The 25287-nt window shown below is 46.5% G+C and overlaps 1 protein-coding gene across 10 annotated transcripts in view; it reads right to left on the reverse strand.

The window, feature by feature from the left end:
• Positions 1 to 25287, reverse strand: part of MICAL3 (microtubule associated monooxygenase, calponin and LIM domain containing 3) — a 2050293-nt gene that overhangs the window by 971472 nt on the left and 1053534 nt on the right. For 7 of the 10 annotated variants that reach the window (XM_086952901.1, XM_086952908.1, XM_086952905.1 and 4 more), the window contains 2 exons: positions 21357 to 21467; positions 2542 to 2649 (listed from right to left, as the gene is read on the reverse strand). The exons of the other annotated variants lie outside the window; for them this stretch is intronic. In XM_086952901.1, the coding sequence (XP_086809027.1) occupies positions 2542 to 2649; positions 21357 to 21467 (219 nt within the window). The remainder of the gene's footprint in view (positions 1 to 2541; positions 2650 to 21356; positions 21468 to 25287) is intronic. 10 annotated transcript variants of the gene reach the window in all.

Below are 25287 nucleotides of genomic sequence, written 5' to 3' on the forward strand. Positions count from 1 at the left end.
ACTCTGGGCAATAGCTTGCTTAATCTCCACAACGGCCCCCACAACGCTAAGGATGCCTGGCCTCCACCTTGGGGGTGCCCAGGAGTGGACGCCTCACAGGGAAAGCCAGGATGGGTTCCACAGTGGTATTCGTACAAGCGCCTTGAGACCCTTGCGGGTGAGTAGTGCGCTTACAATTATCAATTTACAAGTATCAATTTACCTTGGTCAACATAAATTATGTTGACAGACTCCCTAGAAAGCAGCCCAAACTACCAACTTATTAGTCCTGTCATTTCCATTCATGAAAACTGCTTTGAAGTAGTAGAGTACAGACATTCACCTACAACTAGACCGGTCATATACTGGAAGCAACCATTTTTAACATAGTCTAAGATGACCCGATCAAATTCCTAATTAACAATCTTCTAATGTGTGCAATTTTACTTTTTCAGTGTTCAAATTTGTGCTTTTGATCAATCTTTCTCCATCAATTTATTTATTTATTTATATTCTTATAGCGCGCGTGAATCAGCCCCGAAGGGGTATCTCCGCGCGTAGCTTCTGTGTAAGTTGGGCAAACTTTATTGAGGGGGAGACAGAGAGAAAGGCCAAATTAATCTTGTGTGAACAGGTGAGTTTTTAGTTTCTTCCTAAAGGAAAAGAGGTTGGAAATGTGTCTCAGCTGAGGTGGGAGGGAATTCCACAACAAGGGGCCTTTAAGGGAGGGTGCTTGGCCACCCTGTCTCGCTCTGGTAATTTTAGGTACATGTAGCAACATGGTGTTGCTGGAACGCAGAGCACATCCGGGAGAGTAGGGAAAGAAAATATCTTTTAGATATTTGGGGCCAGATCCATAGATGCACTTATGCATAATGCAGCAGAGTTTAAAGTTTACCCGCTGTTGCACTGGAAGCCAGTGAAGGTGGGAAAGGAGGGGGCGGGAAGGGGTGCGGGGAGGGGCATTCAGGATGAGTCTTGCCGCGGTGTTCTGCACCACCTGCAATCTACGAAGTTGTTCATGGTTGGCGGAAATGAGTAGACTATTACAATAGTCTACCCGTCCAAGGACTAGTGCCTGTACCAGCGTTTTCCTGTAGATGTTTGGTAGGAAAGGGAAGATACGCCGTAGAAGACCAATTGTACGGAAACACGTTCCCGTGACCTGACTGACGTGATCTTTCATAATCAGAGTTTGGTCTAGGCGTACCCCCAGGTTTTTGATGGTCTGTTTGGGCGCTGGTACAGGTCCTAGCTCAGGTGGCCACCAATCCGGAGACCAGAGCAGGGTGGCCCCTCCAAACAACATGACCTCCGTTTTGGTCACATTGCATTGGAGGAAGTTCTGGGCCATCCAACCTGCCACCGCTCTCATGCCATTTTGGAAGGATTGCATGACTGTAGGTGTAATGGTTTGAAAGGGAAACAACAGCTGAGTATCGTCAGCGTAAGAGATTGGGGAGAACCCGTAAGATCTTATAATCTCTGCCAAAGGGGCCACATATACGTTGAATAACGTGGGGCTCAAGCATGAGCCCTGTGGCACTCCCTTGGTAAGCTTCCTGCAGACAGATTTATGGGAGCCTAGTTTGACACCTTGCTGTCTGTCTTCAAGAAAGCTTTCAAGCCACGCTAGGGCGGTCCCCTTTACTCCTACTCCCTTCAGGCGGTCGAGAAGGATTTTGTGCGACACCGTGTCGAAGGCAGCGGACAAATCCAATAGCACCAGAATCACTGAGCTCCCCCTGTCAAGTGACTTTCTGATGTTATCTGTCACTGACAGGAGGGCTGATTCGGTGCTATGGTTGGGCCTAAAACCAGATTGCGAGTGGTCTAGGCCACCCGCTGCCTCAATGTAGTTAGACAGGTGTGCGTTGACATGTTTTTCAACCATCTTGCTGTAATAAGGCAGAAGGGAGATGGGACGGAGGTTGGAAAGCTCCGTCCACGGGAGAGCCGCGTTCTTGCGGATGGGGTTCACCACTGCTCTTTTCCATTCAGTTGGTACTTTTCCCTCTTTAAGAGACTGGTTGATTACATCCTGAATGTAGGGGGCTAGCAGGGTGCGGAGGGAGGTTAAGGTTTTAACAGGGATAAGGTCATCCGGCGATCCAGATTTTACTTGGGTCATTATTGTATAAAGCTCTTCAGTGTTAATAGGAGGGAAATTAGTCAATGTGAGATTGGTATTTTCTTTGGGGGAGGAAACAGTCAAAGTATGGCTATTTGGTTGGGATATTAAGATTTTTTCATAGGTGGATTCTATTTTGTTTTCGAAGTATGATGAAACATCTTCACATAGACTTTGTGAAAAGTCATCTGGACTTATACAAGCCATTGGTTTTACGAATGTTTCAAGAAACCAAACAGATAGACGCACAGGCAAGGTACAGCGACTCGACGATGCTTACATGAGTAAATCATGTTCTACTCAGGATTATAAGACCTAGGATTTGCTCTTCAGCCTCATTAGCTTCAGTACTCTAGTATTGTAAACAAATGGGACACATCACCCAAACAGGCCGACAAAAGGCAGCCTCATGCACTGCACACCATTCTTACCAGTTCTTTCTTTCCCCGAAGGGGTTTAGGCTGGTCTTTCCTTTGAAGCTGATTGACTATCTGTTCAGCCAGAGAGCTCACTCCGCCTGTGTACATCTTTATATACTTCTATGAGATGGAGAAAAAACAGGATGGAGGGAAGCAGGAGGGGAGGAAAGGAGGAACCACCATATCAAGGAGAAAAGAAACACTAGATCAGGGAAGTAACAATTAAAGACACGAAAATGCAGAGATCAAAGAAGTCACACCATGCCAGAGCAGTGGGCTTTCCAAGGCAAAAGAAGCAAACTGTGGAACACTTCTCACAAATCCTGCTCAGCAAGGTTAGCATTTAAATATGCAAGGTGTTGCGTCAGACGTGTCTCAGTAATTCGTAGCAATACTGTATGGTATATGTGAAGCTTAAACAACTATTGCTTCATTGTCTTTTAAATAAGAACAGCTTGCGGTCACCTTCTGTGCAAAGGCATCTTTAACATTGGGCTTTTGTATCAAGACTAGATGGGTAAATGGGGAAGGATTTTTCAGCAATGCAAATAAAATGCTTGAGTAAAGTAAAGTAGTAAAATTTTAACCTACACAAAAACAACCGGATTGTGGCAGATGTTGAATAGCTAAAAAAGGTTTACTTGCAGAATGTGGCTTCATAATAGTAAAAAATTAGAAGATAACTATCAACACTGACTACACTGTCCATATCTATAGTAGTACAATACAACACTGGACCACATGAGAGTAACGCTCTTAAAGGTTGCGCACTCTCTGGTGGATATTCTAACTAGAGATTCTTCAACTTAAGAATATTCCCATGAGCCAGACTCTCAAAAGATCTACCAGCAGTACTCCCTCAAGCGGGTAGGTGGCGCTGGGCGGCTCCACACTGATGACGTTCCGCTCTAGATGTGACGGAGCAGAGCTGAATTTATGCAGACATCAGTTTCTTTCTTTACTTCATACGTGTCTACAGATCCTGAAACCAACAGTAATCATAGATTGTGACCTTTTTAGATGGAACCAGAAACTATTCCACAGAAACAGTGAGGTCAGTGAGGAATCTGCAGTTAGGAGAATCCACCAGAAATACCATTACCGAAGGTAAGTGACTGATTCTTCTGATGGATGCTTCTAACTGCAGAGCCCACACCTTTAGAATAGATATCAAAGCTGTACCTTCCCAGAGGGAGGATCTGTGTAATATCTTAGACCAAACCATCCTGCAGTACAGAAACAGCGAAATGGCAATCTCTTCTGATCTGCCTATCAAGGCAATAGTGCTGCGTGAATGTGTTTACTGACTCACTTCGTGGCAGACATAAGCCAAGAACAGGCACTCTGCATACAAGCACAGTGGTAGCAGCCTCGGCCCTGGTGGAATAGGCTCGCAATCCTTCCAGAGGCAGCTTTTTTACACAGAGGACTATCCACCTTGTCACAGTCCATTTCTGGAAATAGCAATCTCTTCTGATCTGCCTATCAAGGCAATAGTGCTGCGTGAATGTGTTTACTGACTCACTTCGTGGCAGACATAAGCCAAGAACAGGCACTCTGCATACAAGCACAGTGGTAGCAGCCTCGGCCCTGGTGGAATAGGCTCGCAATCCTTCCCGAGGCGGCTTTTTTACACAGCGGACTATCCACCTTGTCACAGTCCATTTCTGCACTGACACATGCCTTTCAATGTACCAGACACCCACAAAGATCTGATCGTCCAGCTGATGTTCTTTGGTTTAATTGCTGTAAAATCATAAAGCCCTTTCATGGTAAAGTCCATGGATTCTCTGCCACACCTCGCCCCTCCGAAGAGGAGAAGAGAACATTGAGAGAGTTAAGAATCGCACAACTGTAGGCAACTTTAGACGAAAACTCCTCAACTTTAGGCACACACTTTTAGGCAAAAAGTCTTCAACATCACTTTGTCAGGGGAAAAGGTGGAGTAGGGCAGCTGCGCCAAGAGCACATGGAGTTCCCTCACTTCGCAAGCAGAATTTACAGCGACCGGGAACACAGACTTCAGACACAGTTCATTCAGCTGGTCATCAACAGTCAGTCATCAAGAAGGGGAAATCTGGAGCACTGATGTCCAAGTGCGCTGTGACCACCACCATCACTTTTGAAATCATCTTTGGGATGCTGGTGAGGCTGGAGGGAAAATTGCAAATGTTCATCTCCCACCTTGAAAAACAGACAAGTGTCTTTGGGACTGCAAAATGGGCATATGAAATGTTGAATTATGCAGGTCCAAAGCCACCGTCCAATAGTATGGATCCATGGTGGACAGAACAAGGGCCAGTGTGAGCATTTTGTAATTGCCCTTCCGTAAGAAGACGCTAAAATGGGATCACGACTTTCTTCCTCTGGCACAGGAAAATAGCAGGAGTAACTGCCAGTCCAGATTTCAAGAGCTAGAACTTCCCTATGGCTTCTTTGGCCAAAGGAGTCTGCACTTCTTGGAGCAAGATAGACAGATGCTCCTTCGTAAAATGCGCTGATACAGGCGTATAGTGCAGCAGGTGTAAAAAGAATGTTGCAGGACTCGCCTTTCGAATGTTATTTGCCACCCATGGAGGAAATATCTGATCCTGCTTTCTGCATATTGATCATGTGCCACTAAGGGCAAATTTAACAGCTTGGAGGCGGATGTCGCATGGGTCGGAACAGGGATATGCACTGCCCTGATGGCCTGGCTGCTCTCTTTGGTTCCCCAAACGCCCCACCACCACCAGGGCTGAGGTTCATATTGTGGGGCAGCAGTAGGCCTTGGGGCTGGCAGTACTCTAAACACTGGAGTAGCTTCGAAAGGATGGAAGCTATTGTGGAAACTGCCTCGCAGAAGTTGAGAGGCCCAAGGCAAGTGCAGTGTGCCAGCTCTTCAGGGCATAGGCAGCTTTCTTGCCAAATAGGCGGGACCCGAACGCCCTGTCCGTGTGGGACACCTTTACATCCCCAGAGAAGCCCATGCATCTTAGCCACTCGTGACAATAGAGCATCACGCTGTTTACAACTGCTATGCCCAAGCAGTTGGTATCTTACCAGTCCAAGAACAAATAATGTATGTGGCTGCCTGCTGTGGATGGCTTGAGCCAGGTTGGCCTGAAATTCTTCAGAGGTCGCTGGCAAGAGCTTGACAATCATGTCCCACGGAGCATGGGAATATCTTCCTCGCAAACAACTGACACTGACTAACTAGATTACTGGGGTGGCTGAATAAAACATCAGTTTCCAAAAGACTACCTGGAGGAGTTGTAAGGAATGAATTGGGGAGTACCCTACAGGTGGAATCTTGAACCACTACACTTTCTGGTATACCGTGTTGTGTTAAGTAGTCATGGTCGCTTGTGCTGGCCTATGGCGTCTGGTGACCTGTCTTAACTGCTGACCATGAACAAGTTTAGGGCCAGGTGCCGATAATGAGAGGCTTCATTAAATTAAAATAAGGGTTTGGAAGTAGTTTGTCCAGCTTGAAAACAACAGGTACATTCGTGTTTTACCCTCCATTGTTCACAATTTTAAATCCAAAACCGCTGTTGCCTACCTTATTACAACGGCAAAGGAGGAACTTTCTTCCATTTATAGCCTGGGGAAGAACCCACAGCATGTCTAGGGAAGTATCCAGCCCACTGGCCTCAGGTAAGTCTATGAATAGACCGTAATCATTATAGTTTGGGGCAAAATAATCCCCATTGCTAACATCATCAACAAAAAGAGTCCCCACCAAAAAGTTGCTGGAGGGAGGTTCCTAGATAAAGGCATGGTTAGGTCAGAATTAGATTGGACAAGGACAGACTGCATCGGTACAAAGCTCAGACAGGGTCGCAACAGATTCAGCTTGGAGTCAGAAATTACTATAGAGGCCGCATTGTGGGTCTTAATGTCAGTGTCAAGGGAACTGGTGTGGATTTTGATAGTGAATTAGAAGTCTCCTCCGGTGGTGCGGAGGGTGGACACACTGGCAGTAGCCACCCTGGAGTTCTCTATGGATCCTTGGGGCCCGAAGCCGCACCAGATGAAGCCAGAAGAGTGTGAAACATATGCAACACAGCCGGTCTAATGCTTTTAATCTGTTGCAATGACCCGGATGACCTTGGAAAACTCAGGGTGCATCAGGATCATCTGCAGAAACCGTCCCTCTTTAGGAGAGCTTGAGCGAGACCAAGAGGCACCAGAACATTCTTGCAACATCTCAGATTTAGCCTCAGAGTAAGCATCACCGAAATCCAGGATAGAGGCTGAAACATCGGTATCATATCATAGCCTGAATACCTCAGGAGGATAATCCCAAAATTGCACTGTCTCCAGAACAGCTCCAATGAAAGGGAGCATCTGAAGAGAGACACATGACACTCCGGCACGCTGATAGTGAACCCCAGCGAATGCAGGAGTTCCTTTGCAGTCTGGAGGTGGGAGACGACATCCTCGGGCGAGCCCACCTTAAAAAAACAGCCATCGAGATAGGAGAAGACTGCACCCCTGATCTCCACAGATGAGCTGCAGCCATCACCATGGTCAACACTGGAGGGGTGCTGGTAAGGCCAAAAGTGAGCACGGCTAAAAGTGCTGGTGGCCCACCATGAACCACAGGTAAACGCCTGTAGGCAGGCAGGACAGAAATATAAAAATACGCGTCCTGCTTCCCAACACTGCCATCCAACCTCCCGGTTCTAGGGCAGACAGGATTTGTTCAAAATGCACACGTTCGCTCAACTTCTTCAGGAAGAAATTGAGAGGGCGCAGGTTTGAGATAGGACAATGGTCTTTGTCCTTTTTGGGCACCAGAAAGTTGCGGGACTAGCGACCACAACCTACTTCTGCTGTCAGTACCTTCTCAGTGGCTCCCTTGGACCAGAGAGCTGTAATTTCCTGGCAGAGCAAGGAGAGACGGTCCTCTGTTGCAAGCAGGTGACATGGATGGAGGAGTAGACACGAAGTGGAGGGAGTCCACCTCCAGACAATTTGGAGAATCCATCGGTCTGATGTTATAGACCTCCAGTTTAGTAGGTGATGGCCTAATCTGCCTCCAACCCTGTGCCCAAGGCAAGAGGGCAGAATAGAAGGTACTCGAGGTGGCGGCTGCTGGAGGGGGGGGGGGGGGGGGGGGAAGGTTGTGTGAACTAGCCTGACGTCTGGCTGCCCAACCCAAGAGACGGGAGTCAAAGGGCATGTCTGTAAGCCATATTTGGACATCACCTGAGAAGCCAGTAGTCCTCATTGAGGCATGGCGCCGTAAGGCCACAGTTGATGAAACCGCTGTGCCGAATGAATGTGTGGTATCCAGCCCATATCCGATAGTTCACTTAGCTGCATTTCTCCCATCAGCAACAGGCTGGAAGAGCATTGCTTGGTCCTTTTACAGGGACCATGGGCATCACCTGTACAACCGAATCCCATACAGCCTAAAATGCACACTATGTTCATGGACCACATAGCCATGCTGGTTGAAGAAAACATCTTCTTCCCTAAGGTGTCCAACCTCTTAGCTTCCCTATCCGGTGGTGCGGTAGGGACAGTACCAGAATTTACATGGAGGTAGAGGCTTGGACCACTAAGCTCATCAGGGTTGGATGTTAAGTGAGGAAATTGGGGTCTCCTGGGGTGGGGCGGTGGACAATTGTCCTGTTCACAGCAGCTCTATGCTGGGTTTGGAAAAGGTCCCAAGCAGGACATCGGTAAGGGCTTCATTAAATGGGAGAAGTAGTTCTGAGGGGGCCACTCCTGGCTGATGTACCTCAGTCAAGACGCTCGTCTCGACAGCCACAGGGGCAGGTTATGGTTCAGGAACCCGGCCGCCCTTCTCACCACCACTGTAAGTGCCGCTCCCTCCGACATAGCCATGGTAGAAAAGACATGCCAGTATCTGAAGAAGTTCCAGTCCACTGGCTTCCACCAAATCCTCACACGAGTCCGTGCTTGGGTCGAAAGGCTGGTATTCTTCAGGGTCCAGCGACCACTCCCAATCCTCTTTGAGTCCTTACCCATAGTAATAGAGCTCATGCTCCAGTCTGGAAGGCATGGTCTCCAGTTGGTGTCGGACATAACCCCCTCCCTCCCTCTGGCTCCGTGTCGGAGATCAGAAAGGGGATGGAGTTGGCAGCGGCGCAAGAATCGGGACCAGAACTGGTCCGGATCCATCTGTGGATTCAAGGGGTTCAGAGCTGCTGGCTCCAATACATGCCCCTTCTGAACCCATGTGGCCCAAAGGCACACTGGCGGGAACAGGCCACTTAAATATGAGGCGCATGGCCTCATAAAAACTCCTGAAGCTTAAAGTTGGGTCGCTCCAGTTCCCAGAAACTCAGGTAGGCACAGAGTTGTACCTGGCACTGGCTCAAACATGGAGCCAGGCCTCTAATGTTGACGCTCCCTCGTCTCATGGTCAATGGACGGGGTGAAGATAAAGACCCCTACGACTTCTTGCTCTTCTACCTAACCAAGTGACCCAACAAAGCAGTCAGGAGGCTTGAGAGACCGTTCAAGGCATTCGGATTCATAACACGACAATCGATGCGGGCCTTCACGTTGTGGTCCTACTCAAGGCACCAGTGCAAACAAGGTGCGGGTGCATCACGGTCATAGAGTGCTGACAGTCACCGCCTATCCGAGATTACATCCCTGCCACACCAGGAGAAGATTCACTCAAAAAGACTTCGACACAAGTATAAAAAAGGTTCAGAAAAAATTGACTATGGAGTAGATCTCTCTGGATCTGCGCTGACTAGCAAGGAAAGAACTGAGGTCAGCACACTGGGGTGGTGCCTCTATAGGCACCACACACGTCACTTACTGTGCGGACAAAGCCACATGGAGCCGATCGACAATACCTACCAGCACCCAGCCGTACTGCTCACAAAAATGTTTGCGATCCAGTCTGACGCTTGGGGATAAAGTAAGGAATCTGCAGCTATAAGTCTCCATCCGATATAATTCATTTGCATGTTTAACGATTTGGTTCTGCTAATCAATGTTAAATAATACACACCATAATGATGAATTATTAATGTGCATGCTGAAAAGATTATTAAATTCAACAGTGCAACAAGTGAAAGTATTGATTTAATGGAATGAAAGTATTTTTCTGTTGCACTTGTAACATACTTGGGTACATATACATTGTACTACCAATATGGCCTTCTTTATGTGATAAAGGCAGTTTTATTGGCAGAAATACGTTCTGGCGACTATCTACAATAAATGATTTGCACACAGTTCGTGCATCTGAGCCTTATTTTGGATTAGGAATAAAGATGATATTTATACAGAGTTGGTGGCACCGCATTTCAGACGCTCCCACCCGAGTTTGGAGCACCGCAGGAGACAGCGGAAGCGATTCTGATATATATATATATATATATCTCAATGTAGAAGCATTACAAATTGCCTGCAAATTGTTACATTTTACAATGCTGCACACATTCATATTGAAACAAATGTCAGCAATGCAAGCTGAGCTTTCTTCTCAATGTTATTTCCTCTGGGAAGAGCAGTAAAAGCTTTGCACTAATGAACCATATAAACTGTTTTGAACATCTTCCACCCTGGAAGCATAGTGACAACAGTCTTCTTTGGCCGTAACCATACTGAAGCGCTCTAAACTAACAGCCAAAAGGTTTGTGCTGCAGGGGGTTGAGACGACTGTTACATGGGGAAAAATGAAATATGAAAACGTGTTATTCGTGATCCCAAACAAATAATTGTTGTCAGGCCACAGAAACTCCACACCCCTTCAATATTCCAGCTATATATTTTTGGAATATCTCTGACTAATGTGAGGAGTAGAAGCACCTGCTCACAGCATCTTCTCCATTTTCAATTCTATGTGAGAAACCAGTAGAGGCATGTCCGGGTGCAAAACTATTCCCAGACAGTCAAATCTATATGTTAGTATAGAGTGAAATCTACATTTGGTTGATGAAGAAGAGTGGTGTGGTTTGTGTGGACCATAAACAACCTGGACTTCAGCACCACAAAAAGCCTTCAATATCAAGAAGATGGCATTCAGCTACAATGCATTTATTTATAAAGACATATCTGATCTGGCCCAGAAGACAACAATGGAGAGTCCTGCGCACTAAATCAGGTAACCAGCCCTGCAACGTGCCATCCAGTTGTGCTCCCTAAAGCTAGTGGTAGCAGCAAGCTGCAAACAGGGCAGGTCAAAATTATGTCCTAAGTTTGGAACCATTGATGGGTGTACAGGGTGGAGCTTGATGGCTCTTCTTGCAGACCATCACTGTTCTGCAGTAGGTGTAAATAAAACATACATATGTGCAGCTTAGCAAGGCTTACCACCCCAATGATTTTACTGAATAAATCCATTCTTTGACCTGCAGAGCTGACAGACAATGGGACAAAAGTAGCATCTTCAACTAGTATATAGGGGAGGAACTAGTTGAGATAGTAAGGATACAAAAAGGAGCAGACCCTCTTCCGTGTTTTCCTTATAAGGAAGTAGTGGGAGTGGTATTCCTGTCCCCTACATGCAGGGAGACTGGGCCAGAAGCTCTTAAAGTGTAGCGCTGTACCTAGTGCATATGTTCCCAGGGTGTTGACTAACTGAGGTGGCTTGAAAAGAAGAGGCGTCATCAAATGTAGAACCTAGTATTTCAACACGTAAGAGGTCTATGCATCATTGGTTATCTTGGTCCTGTAGTGGTAGTAATGGAAAAACCTTTCCTCCATTAGCATGTAGTGGATGCCCCGAGATGGTGTTGAAAAAGGCTGCTGGTACTAGAAGGACTCACTAAATCAATTGAGGATGGGTAAGTGAGAGTTTGTTTCCCCCCAAATGTTTCTTTGCCAGCTTGCAAGGAGCTATCTGGAGGTATTAAGCCTAAAGGATGCTCAGGTCATAACAGATCGGAATGCCTTCACCAGCTAGAAGAGAGTACAAGGATATATGGCCTGTAGTGCTTGTGTCACACTTAATCTTGGCTGTGACCATGCTTGCTTTGTATTGCTGGGGAACCTATTCAGTATTAGGATCAGACAGATTTTTCTCAAACGGGTCCCAGCTTCATGAACCGAAGTTGTCAGCCATGATAACCACTGCAAGGGCAGAATGGTGTTCATGATCCTAGAAGCTAGTATCAATGAGGTCCGTGGACATCGAAAATTCACCTCCCCAGAGTCCTTGCCCATCGGGTTAAGCATGAGCCAGTACTTTTCATGGGCATAATCCAGTAGCAAAAACACAGTGGCCACATTTGGGCCAGAGATGGAGACCGTAGCTAGTTGTAATGACATTGGCCAGCTGCAGTGAGGCATCCACCCACCACCGATGGAGCGGAGGATTCTGGAATACAAAGACTGGAATTCCTTAGAGACCCAGTACTTAATTTTGTATGTTTTGCAAAGCCTAATAAACCTGCTTGAGGACTCTGGGCTTTATGAAAAAGCTTGGTACCAGTGGGGGTGCATTTATGGCAAACCAATTGTATTCACATTCTCCAGTCGGAGGCCAGTGTTGCTGTTGTCTCCCCCCCCCAAAAAAAGAAAAAGTAATGAGGTGATGGAGTGCTTGAATTTATCTCAGCCATCGATGATCACTTGTGGCCGCACCTTAGTCGAATGTCTTTAATTCACTGTGCCACTCTAGAAAGAGATGACAGATATGCAAATCAGTCTTGGTCCTGCTACAATAAGAATAGTTAAGACTAAGTAGGCCAAAATCAATCTGGGTAGCCCGTATTCCTGTACAGAGGGAACCAGGTCTGGCACTATGAGCTAGACTGTTCCTACTGGAGCAGGACCAAGGTTGCTGCGCAAATAACAGCTGTGTGATTGAGGTGGGATGGTGGGCAAAACAATGCTGGACTGGGATGGAGTACGAGAAATTCCCAGTTGCTGAGATTAATTGAAACACTTTTGTTTTCCTGTGTTGGTGCTGGCAGCACCAATACGATTCATTATGGGTTACAGCAGCATTTAGTAAAATGCAAGTCATGGTCACCAGAACCAGTCATGAGTGCAGCATTCTGGGGAAGCATGTGGCTCTCCCAAGTCAGATCTCTTGCACTGCAGGGGCCTTGAGGGTGTTCCACAGAGAAATCATCCATCCCAGAATGCCCTATCAAGTGTGACTTTGGTTGGCTTGCCACCTGCATCGGAACTGGGAGTATAGGATAAATAAACAAGTTACTTACCGTCGGTAACGCTTTTTCTGGTGGATACAGTATTTGCCTGTGGATTCCTCACCTTGTGAATATCCCCCTGTGTCAGCAATGTTCGGAAATTTCTTTTGTAGCACGCCGGAGTGGACGACGTCATAGGCGCACGGCATCGCGCGAGACTCCGACTGACGTCACTGACTCATTAGGCCTACGTCGGCGTGATGACATCAGTTCCACCCTTTTTTCCGTGCCTTCGAGGCACCCGGACGGACTAATGACAGTAGATATATACATATACAGTGTACACAGTATATAATATCAAAAATAACACACATAGTGTGTAGCCAAGGTATGAAAAGCACAATATATATACGAATATATAAATATATATATATACATATATACATAAAAATACATTAAAATAATGTCATAAACACAGGTATAGAAGAGTGGACAACGGGGAGGCAGGTGGGCATGTGAGTAATTCACAGGCAGATACTGTATCCACCAGAAAAAGCGTTACTGAAGGTAAGTAACTTGTTCTTCTGATGGATACATCTGCCAGTGGATTCCTCACCTTGTGAATAGATTCCCACAGCAGTCCCCACTCCTGGAGGAGGGTGTCCACTCTCCTATACCAGAAAATCCTGGAGGACAGAACGCGCAAAGTGGCCGTCCCTCCTCACCTCGGTATCCAAGCAGTAATGCTTTGCGAAAGTGTGGAGGGAGGCCCAAGTTGCCGCTCTAACAAATGTCCTCAACAGGAACACCTCTAGACAAAGCAGATGTTGTAGTAGAATGGGCTCTTCTACCCTCTGGAGGTTCCTTACCAGCCAGGGCATAGCAGATCTTGATGCATAGTATTATCCATCTCGAAAGTGTGCGCTTGTGCACAGCTCTTCCTTTTCTGCAGCCAGCAAATCCAACAAACAGATGGCCATCCACTCGATAGTCCTTAGTCCTATCAAGATAAAAACTCACCGCCCTCTTAGGGTCCAAACGGTGAAGCCGCTCCTCCTCCTTGGAAGGGTGAGCGGGAGGATAGAAGGTAGAAAGGGTAATAGACTGTCCTAGAAGGAAAGGAGTTACCACCTTAGGCAGAAAAGCAGCCCTGGTCCTAAGAACCATTCGTTCAGCATGAATGGTCAAGAATGGGGGCTTTGAACTAAGAGCTTGAAGCTCACTTACCCTCCTTGCCGAGGTAATTGCAACTAGGAAAACCGTCTTGAAAGACAACAACCTCAAGGGGCAATTATGTAAAGGTTCGAAAGGTGAACCCATTAAATAAGTAAGCAGCAGATTCAAGTCCCATTGAGGCACAATAAAAGGAGTAGGAGAACATTTATGTGTAAGGTCCTTCAGAAATCTCAAAACAATATGAGATTTAAATAAGGACGGCTGATCCGGCAGGCAGAGAAATGCCGACAAAGCCGAAAGATAACCTTTAACTGTAGCCACAGCAAACCCTTGCTGCGCTAAAGAAAGAACAAATAGAAGAATGTCAGACAGTTGAGCCTTCAAAGGGTCAATGGACTTCTCCCCACACCAAGTCACAAATTTGGACCATCTGTATGAATAGATTGACTTGGTAGAGTCACGCCTGGCCAATAGAATGACATCCACCACATCATGTGGGAGAGAAAAGGAATTCAGGTTGCCCCGTTCAATCTCCAGGCATGAAGGTGTACGGTCTGGAGGTGGGGGTGTAGAACCTTCCCCTCCATCTGAGAGAGGAGATCTGCCACGAGAGGGAGACGGAGCGGCGGGCATGGGGAGACGTGGAAAAGATCTGTGTACCACACCCTTCTTGGCCAATCCGGGGCGATCAATATAACTTGGGCCCGGTCTTGGCGAATCTTCCACAGAACCCGAGGAATCAAGGGTATGGGAGGAAACGCGTAAAGGAGCTGCGAGTCCCAACTCAACTGAAACGCGTCACCCAAGGCTCCCTGCATCGGAAACTGGAGACTGCAGAATGACGGGCAGTGAGCATTCTCGTGAGTGGAAAACAGGTCCACCTGAGGAGTTCCCCACGTGACGAACCACCTCTGGATGAAGCCTCCACTCGTGGTCGGCTGAGAACTGCCGACAGACTGTCTGCACGCACGTTCAGAACTCCGGCCAGATGATTTGCCATGAGACAAATCTGATTAACCTGACCCCACTCCTCCTTGTTTGTGGACATAAAACATCGCAGTGGTGTTGTCCGTCAGGACTTGAACCTACCGCCCGCGAAGGGAAGGGAGAAAGGCCTTGAGTGCTAAACATATTGCCCTCAATTCTAGAAGGTTGATGTGAAGCAACCTTTCCTCTGGAGACCAAAGACCCTTGATCTCCAGATCCCCCAGATGAGCACCCCACCCTAGAGTGGATGCATCCGTTATCACCGTGGCAACCAATGGAGGTAGATGGAAAGGCTTTCCTTGAGACAGATTGCCTTCCACACCCCACCAAGATACATCCGCCGAAGCTTCTCTGGAGATCCTCACAGACTCCCTGAGATCTCCGTTGTGTTGATACCACTGCCTGCGGAGACACCGCTGGAGTGCCCTCATGTGCCAGCGTGACCAACAGAATGCAGGAAGCCATCAGACAGAGCAGGCGAAGGACCTTCAAAGCTGGAACAAGCGCTCCATTGTGAAACAAAGAAATCATTTCTTGTATGTCGTGAATCAGTCTTGGAGGAGGGAATGCCCGTCATACAGTTGCATCCAGTACTGCACCAATGAACAGGTTGCGTTGGGAGGGCACCAGGTGAGATTTGGGTACATTTATCGAAAAACCCAACCTGTACAAGAACTGAGTTGTGTCTTGCAGATGATGGAGCACTTTCTCTGGAGATTCCGCCTTGATCAGCCAATCGTCCAGATAAGGGAATACTGGAATCCCTGACCTTCTGAGAGGTGCAGCCACCACAGCCATCACCTTGGTGAAGACTCGAGGCGCAGTAGTAAGACCAAACGGAAGGACCACAAACTGGTAATGCTATGATCCCACCGTAAAACGGAGATACTTCCTGTGCGACCTCAGGATTGGGATGTGAAAATATGCATCCTGCAAGTCGATCAACACCACCAAGTCTTCTTCCAGCAGCGATTGAAGAACCTGCGCAAGGGTGAGCATCTTGAACTTCTCCTGCTTCAGGTAAAGGTTCAAGATCCTGAGATCCAGGATTGGACGAAGTCTGCCATCCTTCTTGGGGATCAGGAAATACCGGGAGTAGCAACCCTGACCCCTTTCCTGCTCCGGAACCACCTCTATCGCACCTTTTCGTAACAGTGACAGGACCTCCTCCTGCAGGAGAAGTAGGTGGTCCTCCGAGTAAAAACCTTGAAAAGGAGGGTAATCCGGAGGAAATTCCCAAAAGGGAAGAGCATAACCATTCTCTACGAGATTGAGAACCCAAAGATCTGATGTAACTGATTCCCAATCCTGTAGAAAATGGGTAAGCCGACCCCCTACAGGACCCACATGATCCGGAATGGAGAATCTAGGGCTGCTTTGCTGATGATGGAGGGGGTTGGGTAGCGGAGGAGGAAGAGGAGGAGGAGGAGACTTGACGTCCTCAAGGACGAGCTCTTTGTCTGCCCCTATAGGATTTATATAGTGGATTTTGCTGTTGCTGCTGCTGTTGTACTTGATGATAGGGTCGAAAGGATGCACGCCCAAAACCTCTAAACCTCTTAGTCGCAGAGCCTCTGGACTGCAGCCCCAAAGATTTGGCAGTAGCCCTACTGTTCTTAAATCTTTCTAAAGCTGCATCAGCTTTCCTTCCAAATAATCCAGTACCATCAAATGGCAATTCCAACAAAGCTGCCTGAACGTCCGCAGAAAAGTCAGATGACTTCAGCCATGCAGCCTTTCTAGAGGCAACAGAAGTTCCCATAATGACAGCAACTGAATCAGCAGTGTCAAGTCCACTTTGAATCACTTGACGTGCAGCCGCCTGTGTATCAGCCAACACCTAATCAAAATCCTTCCTGCTGTCCTCAGGAATCTTTGGAGCCAACTGCCGTACAGAGTCCATCAGAGCATGTATATATCTCCCTATGAGACATGTGGCATTGGTCGATTTTAGAGTCATACTCACAGAAGAGAAAATCTTCTTTGCAGTCTGATCCTGTTTCTTGGACTCCTTATCCCCAGGCACTTGAGGGAAAGCACCAACAGACTTCTTCGAACAGGCTGCCTGTATAACCAGACTTTCAGGCGAAGGATGCGAGGATAGAAACTCAGGATCACCAGGAGCTACCCTATATCCTTCTTGCAACACCCTTAGCCACTGCAGGAGCTGTAAGAGGCCTGTTCCAAACCTCTAATATACGCTCTGTTAAAGCCTCATTAAAAAGAAGCAATGGTTCTACAATCGATGATGGGGAATGAATGAGCCTTGAATTCAGCTGTAGGCAAAGTCAAATTTAAAAGAGCCGCAGCCTTTTTAATAACCACATGATATGGTGCAAGGTCCTTTGAAGGAGCATCAGGAACAGAGGGCAGCTCCCATTCAGGGGAAAGCTCTAAGCCACTAGCTTCCCTCAAATCATCAAAATAGTCCTCCTGAAGCTCACCTTCTTGCATCTCAGCCTCAGCCTCTCTATATCTTTGCTCCTCTATAAGACGCTGAGCTTCCCGCCTCGATCTTTCCTTCACAAGCCGCGCTGACGGATCCGTAACCGACTCAGACGGAGCCGACGTCGAGATCGTATCCAGAAGCACGAGCTGCTGCTCATGAGGTCGAGTCGGAGCCGGCGTCGATGGAATCGGCGTCGACGACGCCGAGAAAAGCCAAAGCGAAGCCTGCGCTGGCATAAATGGCATAAAAGGAGCTGGAGCATAGGGGTGAGGAACTCAACTTATATGCCAAAGGACCCATGGGACCCGAAGGTGCACCAGAGGGGTACAAAGCTCTCAAGTAGACTCCATACATCGCATTTAAAAATGAAGAAGGGACTTGACCTGGAGCTGGGAAGGGCGGGTAAGAACCCATAGGATGCCCTCTCGGAGGTTCCGAGTTTGCATCCTCTTCCACAGGCGGATTGACTGGAGTCACCGAGCCCTCTTGTAAAGGAGACTCTTCTTCCTCTCGAGCCGGGCACGGCGCCGTAGAGGGAACAAACACCGGAGCTGGAGAATGCACCGGCGACTCCAAGGGCGAAGCCTCACCTTCTGGAACACCAAGCGAAGGAGACACCACATCTTTTCTATGACTCCTCTTAGGCGACTTCGGCCTCAACTCAGAGTCCTTACCGGAGTGATGACGAGATCCATGCCTTCGCTTTTTATGAATTTTCTTCGCTGACCTCGAAGCATGCCCAGAAGACGACCTCGAAGGAGACGCCGTGCGGGACCTCGACCTCGCCCTACTCGAACGCAATCTCAAAGTCGTTTTCTCTTTTCTACCTTTCAACTTCCCCACCAGAAGTTTCGCTTCCCTCTCTCGAAGAGCCTTCGGGTTCATCTTCTTACACGAAGAACAGCCTTTGACATCGTGGTCCGAACTCAGACACCAGATACAATCTTCGTGTGGGTCCGTAATCAACATCATATTGCCGCACTCCCCACAAGGCTTGAACCAGGTCTTCTTAGTCGACATCATCTGCGAGAAACAAAGAAGCAAGAAGCCAAACAGAGAAAAACAGTAACAAAGTTACCAACAGCTACAGAGGTTCCCCGAAACGTTAGCGTCGACGACGCGGAAAAAAGGGAACTGATGTCATCACGCCGACGTAGTCCTAATAAGGAGTCAGTGACGTCAGTCGGAGTCGCGCGTGATGCAGTGCTCCTATGACGTCGTCCACGCCGGCGTGCTACAAAAGAATTTTCCGAACATTGCTGAGGCAGGGGGATATTCACAAGGTGAGGAATCCACTGGCAGATGTATCCATCAGAACAGGGGCATAGGTGTCTAAGGCTGATCCACGGGCCTCCAATGCAGCTCCTATAGATTCTAGTGCAGTTTCTGAGTTTGCCAGAGGTGTAAATTGATTTTTGGTAGAGGAGCAAGAGGGTCCCACTGATTTTTACATTTGCATCTAGGAAGGAGGTGGAGGACAGTTGGATAGTGAATTCTGAAGATGGACCATGAGTAAACCAGGAGTGGTGTGGAATCTTCTACAAGTTGCTCCTAATATACAGGCCCATATCAATTAGACCTGTCCTCCATTGGTGGTTATGTACTACTCGTGGGGGAGGGAATGTAGAAGGGTAATGCACACTAAAGAGATGGACCAGTACTAGACTGGAATGGTGAGTGAGACATTGCACAGAAGAATCCAGTGCAAAACCTCCTCTTCCAGGAAGGGAACTGTCAAGGTAGGCAGAGGAATCACAGTACAATGTGACTAAAACCTCAGAGTGACCTACCAGCCAAACTGGAGTCAACGTATAGGAAAACTAATGTGATGGAAGCTGGAGATTTGCAAGAGTTGCTCCCTTTTTGCATCTCCTGTTCTTTGAGGTGGCCCAAACACCGAGACAAGCTTATTTCCTGTGCTTTATCCTGTTTTATGGTCCCTGCTGACTGCCTGGAAGAAACTTTCTTTCTCAACAGTTACTTGCACAACCTGGGAGGTTAGATGGCATTACAACCTACTACTTTCACCTTTGGGGAAATTGCTAGCATCACTTGCATAGGACCCGTAATGGTGACCACCATTTTACTGATAAAACGTTTATGGTCTGGAGTCTTCACTGATAGTGAGTGTGTTCAGTTGCACAGACAGTTACAAGGCCCTGAATTCATCACATTACCTTTTCCAGTTCATGAAATCCAAAGTCTTTCAGAAACAGTGCATTTGATGGGACAGTGATATTTCCCATTTTATGGGACTTAACAATCCAAAGCAAAAGCAAGTTAAATGGTGAAGACAAGTCTTGATTAGCCTCCCAGTCTGATAAGATTCAGTTGGTATGTGTGGCAGTTGCAAAATAGTAAACGGAGTTCAAAACAAAGTTCAATTAGTATTAGGTCATCAGTAAGCGATTAATGATGCCAAGAGTGAGATGAGCATGGTTGGTTACGGGTCTTCAATCTCTGCTATCCATGTCTTCTGTTCTCCAGGTCAAACAAGTGCAATATGAATCATTTCTAGGGAGCATGGCAAGACCAATGAATAAGTAACCGCATCCTGAAATTATATTCAATTGAGAGCAGCCAGTAGATGAAGTAGTACTAAATGGGGGTCTGGATCTTTTCTCCTTTTCAAATGTCTCATTCTTGTAAAACACGAAAAGTGGAGCTTTAAAAATGTGTTACATTTATGACAATCACTACAGAAGTCATATCAGAACTCTCCAAAAGGCATTATACTGGGGCCTAGGCTCAATAGCTTTTCTCAACTCTGCGGATGTCACAAAGTAGTCCCAGTTGCTTACAAGCAAATCTAGTGTTTAACAATCGGTTCCAACATTCCTGTGGAAAGTGGCTCAAGACATTTCTTCTTTTTTTCAGAATAGCAAACAATGTGTGAAAGCTGAACAGGCAGAAACTGTGCCAGAAAGTCTTGATCTGCAATTATTACATTGACATCTTTGTAAGTCACAAAACACAATCTGGATAACGTATAAGGGTGCACCGTTGAGGCATTAGGGGAGGACCAAAACCCCAAACTATTACCTATAAAGAGCTACTATCTCTACTAGTGTGAGTTAGTATATGCATTTAAACAAATACAAATGGACTATATATAGAGATCATCTATATCTAGGTTTCAAAATTATTTAGGATGTGCAACACTTCTTTCTATAAACCTGTGCCTCTACCACTGAAAACATAGCCTGCACTCAACAGGTGCTAGGTATCGGTTTAATTTTTATTCTCTCAATGACAGTCAACAAAGTTATTTGCAGAATCGTCTTGTCAAATGGTGTCCTTGGTTGTACAGACTGATGTCCTCACCAAAGTAGCTGCAAGGGAATTAGCAAAATGCAGTTTTACAAAAAAACACAACCAGAAAGACCAGAATAGTCACCTCCCAGTATGGTGCCTAGAATCTGTAATTACCTGCATGATCACTTCTGAAAAGCACAGTGTTTTCAGCTGTTAATGCTCAAAACACATTTCCTGACCATCGAGAATGAAATTATTCTATGGTCTTATACCGGACCATACATTTATTGACCCTGATTTAAATTTAGACGGATGTTTATTAAAGATACATTAAAATTCAATAGAACAATACTGGACTAGTTATTGTTTGCTTTCAAAATCACTAAGAGAGCCATTGTACGGTTTGCAGACCATTCTTGTTAGAGCAGAGAAGACTGTGAATGCTGCAGTGCATCAAAGCAAACATGTTAAGTGCATGCATTCACAAAGAAACACTACAAAGGTTACCTTGATTTTGCATGCAGTGGAGTGAAGGATTTACGACAGATGATTGTGATGGTCTCATCCCTGCAATAAAATAGCTGGCAAGTAGCCTCATGTTATGTGCAACAAACAGTCAACAACTTTTCAACCAATGGCATGTTGAATGCTGGGACTTGTAGAGGCATATCTCTAATTGAAAGTAAACCTTCAAGACCCAGAATGTAAAATGCTGTTGGCTGTAAAGCCAAGGCTGGGTGAAGAGAACAGAACATGGGGCCACTCCCTAGCATTATAGGCTTGAAGCATCAAAAGGTAAAATTGAAGGGAAGAGACAAGAGAATCTAATTGTTGCCCACCTCATGTGAGCATATCCACATGTTCTAGTGTGGAGATCATGCTACCTGTCGGAGGGAGGAGTCAGATGAGGGGGAAGAAGGGCGCTCGGAGGAGCGTTGACTTTGAGACTGCTGCCACTGGTCAAGATAGAATCGGCGAGAAGGCTCTGCCTCAGACTAGAAAGAAACATTAAGAAAGCAGAATATTCAGAGACACAAAAAGAAAATAACATACCTTAGCTGCCTATTCCCTGAAACAAAGGATATAATTATGTCACAATAGTTTCATATACATATACATTGCCATTTTGCCCAGAAGATAACAAGGAACTGGGAAAATCTAAATCCTTCACCGAAACCGCTGATATTCGTAATTACAGTCCCAGGATGCATCGCACCATGTGAGATGATGAAATCATCATAAACCAAATTTAATCCATATCCACCATGTTTAATCGCTTGAATCTTCATTTTATTGTTCATTTGTTGAATTTTATGGAAAAGGGGATTCCAATTTTCAAGTGCATGTATGATGCCTAATCGCCTCTAATATAGCATGTTAAAATACCCCGTCCCATGAATAGATGCAAAATGTTTAACCCAATGCATTTCGGGTTGTTACAGCCCTTCGTCATACAGCATGTTAAAATACCCCGTTCCATGAATAGATGCAAAATGTTTAACCCAATGCATTTCGGGTTGTTACAGCCCTTCGTCAGGTGTCTTTTCTGTAAAGTTAAAATCAATTCATTGCCATTAGAATAATATGCAAATGTCAAAACATCAATATTAATCACTGGTTACTTGCATTATACCCAATTATCTACCATGCCAGCCCTCCTAAAAACAACGCTTTCCCTCTAAAAGTGTTTCAAAACGCTTCCAAAATGTGCTACCAAGCAAGCTCTATCAAGCCGTTTTACTCCATTATTTTTAATATCAATTTTTATTAAATTAAAGAAGCGCAGTCTCATCAATACAATATCACATTGACATTCAAGGATCACATTATACAAACAATCGGTGCTAGTATGTAATAGGTGTCAAACAGTCAAGGGGTCAGCGAGCCGGGTTCTTTCCATTGCCATATCTCCTGTCGGAGAACCATAAATTTCGTCTCTAAAGGCATTCCACCCTTCCCACTTGTCCCATTTCATGGGGCAGCCTCTTAGTTTATACATCTCTTTCTCTGCGATCATGCACCAGTCCATTTCTGCCACCCACCCGATTGTCAATGGCCTCATACAGGATGCCCAGTGCATCGCATTAGCCAGTTTTACTAGCAAGTATCCCAGTGCTACCCGTTGCTGCTTTATGTCTGTCAAATCTGTGGCCTCCCATATGTTCAGGAGCCCTAACCGCGACGACAATGAAATGTGTTTGCCTAGTGTGTCAGTATTTTTTTTGGTTGCCCTATCCCACATGGGCAGTATATGTGGACAGTCCCATATGATATGATAAAAGGTACCAGTTTGGTCGCATCCCCTCAGGCACAATACATCGGGACATCTACCAATTCTGGCCAGGAGGACTCCGGACATACAGGATCTATGCAGTATTTTTAACTGTATCAGGCAGAAGTGATGGTTTATCGCCGTCTCCTTGGGGGACATCAGTAGGTCTGCCAATCTTCATTGTCCAATGGCCTACGTCGGATTGCCAATGTTCTCGTAGAGTCTGAAAGCAGTCAGGCAAATTATTGCATAGTTTACGATATGTGCAGGAGATGGCTTTCGTCTGAGTGGCTCAGAAAGCACTCTGGGTAAGAATAGCATGACGGACCTGTAAATAGCCTCAACCTGCGCAAGAGCATATTTCTGCTGTAGGTCTCGAAAGGTGAGAATTTTTCCCTTTCTGACCAAATCCCCCAGAGTAGTGATTCCAATAGTGTCCCACCTGTTGAACCCTACGTGGAAGCAAAGTGAGCCCAACCTCTGAGAGGACCACAATGGTGAGGCTTTCGTGAATTTGTCCGCCCACAAACGATTGTTGGCTCTGTGCCATATGGCTTCCGTTTGTGCCATCGGTCCTAGGTAGCGGTTCCTCCGGCCTTGCTGTAGAGCGTGCCCAAATATCCCTCCCGACCCCTCCGATACTGCTCTAGGTGGAAGGCCGGATTTGTAGGGGATCCTTAAAGCCATTGGTTGATGGCTACCAACCGAGAGGCCCAGTAGTAGGGACGTAAATCTGGAAGAGCAATTCCCCCGTCATACCACCCCTTTATGAGCTTTCGTTGAGCTATACGAGGCGCCCTTCCATCCCAGAGCAAGAGACCAATGGACCAGCGGTTCGAGGGTCAGCGCAAACAATAATGGGGACAGGGGACAACCTTGCCTGGACCCTCTTTGCATGATGTGCGATTGTTCACTCTGACCTGTCCCAACAAATCTGTGTACAGCAGTGCTACCCATTGTCGAAATCTCTGGCCGAATCCAAATCTCGCCAACACTTCGAAAAGATAGGGCCACTCAATCGAGTCTAACGCCATGGTAGCGTCAAGAGACAACACCACAGCATCTTCATGCAGATAGGGCTGCCTCCCCAAAACATTGTGGACACGGCGAATATTCAGGGCGGAGTTCCTGCGCGGTATAAAGCCAGATTGGTCTTCATGTACCAAGGAGGGGAGGACTGAGTAATTTGGTCGCAAGACGTTTGGCCAAGACCTTGGCCTCAGCACTGATCAGTGAGATAGGTCTGTAGGAGCCACTCTTGGTTGCTGGTTTACTCGGTTTGCGAAGGACCACTATTGAGGCCAGTCTTTTATCCAATGTCAGAGGACCTCTTTCTCGACTCTCAATGAACATATTTTTTAGGTGAGGAGCTATTTTAAGGTTCATCCCTTTAAGGAATTCAATGGTAATTCCATTGGGTCCCATGGCCTTTCCAGAGTTAATGGCAAATATGGCTTTTCAAATTTTTCCTGCTGTGTTATCGGCGTCCAGGGTCGCTATGTCGGCTTCGGAGAGCGTGGGCAGAGTCATCTCCTCTAGGAGCTGACAAGAGTCCTCAGAGGTGTAGTCAGTTCTAGAGGTATACACCGCCTCTAGGTGATCTGCGAATGGTTCCGCTATTTTCTGGGAGTCCGTTATTCGCGTATCATCCGCCCCTGAGATTATCAGGACCCATCTAGCCTCCTGACCTCGCAGTTCCGGCCATGCCAGCATCTAGCCGGCTCTTTCACCAAGCTTGTACACCCTGCCTGTCTGAAGCAGTCTCGCTTGGGCCTTTTCCCGTGCCATAGCTCTGTATTCTAATTGTTTAATCCTGAGTTTGTGGGCTGTCGTCAGTGGGAGAGGTGTTGTGTTCAGATTCAATAAAAAGCAATTCACTTTCCATCGGAGCCAACTGCTCATTATGATTGCGGAGGTATCCGACCTTTAAGGCCATGGCCCTTCCCTTGATTACTGCCTTATAAGCCTCCCATATTGTGTTTGCCAAGTCCACTGATCTCAAAATTTCAGTGAAATAGTAGTCTGTGTGCTCAGACAGGTCCTCTTTGATGTCTGGAATTTTGAGAAGCCAAGGGCTGATGACTACGGGGCCTCGGATAACCTGCCGGTGGAAGGTGAGCTCAAGACTGAGTGGGGAGTGATCAGAGATACCCCATGAGAGTCCTTTAAGATGTTGAAAGTGACCTACATCTGCGAGCAAAGTGAGGAAATGGTCAATGCGGGACATGCTGTTATGGGCATTGGAGTAATGTGTAAAATGGGGTATGCCTGAAGCAGTTTTACTCTTGATTGCTCTGGTTGAATGTCAATCTACAACATCACCCTAGGGGGTTTGCAATAAACTAAAGCTCAAAAAACTGTACAACATTAGAGACTACCCTTAAACAAAGTAGGTAATGCATTATTTCATACCTCTATTCGCTGTTCAACTACGAACACAACACTTTCCGCTTTTCCTGTAAGATGCTGCTCCTTTCACCCTTCCGCGTAATACAGCCTTTTTTAACAACATAACCACACCCACATAGTTGGCCATTCGTTCA

The sequence above is a fragment of the Lissotriton vulgaris genome, chromosome 1_2 (genome assembly GCF_964263255.1).
Source record: "Lissotriton vulgaris chromosome 1_2, aLisVul1.2, whole genome shotgun sequence".
NCBI classification, from domain to species: domain Eukaryota; kingdom Metazoa; phylum Chordata; class Amphibia; order Caudata; family Salamandridae; genus Lissotriton; species Lissotriton vulgaris.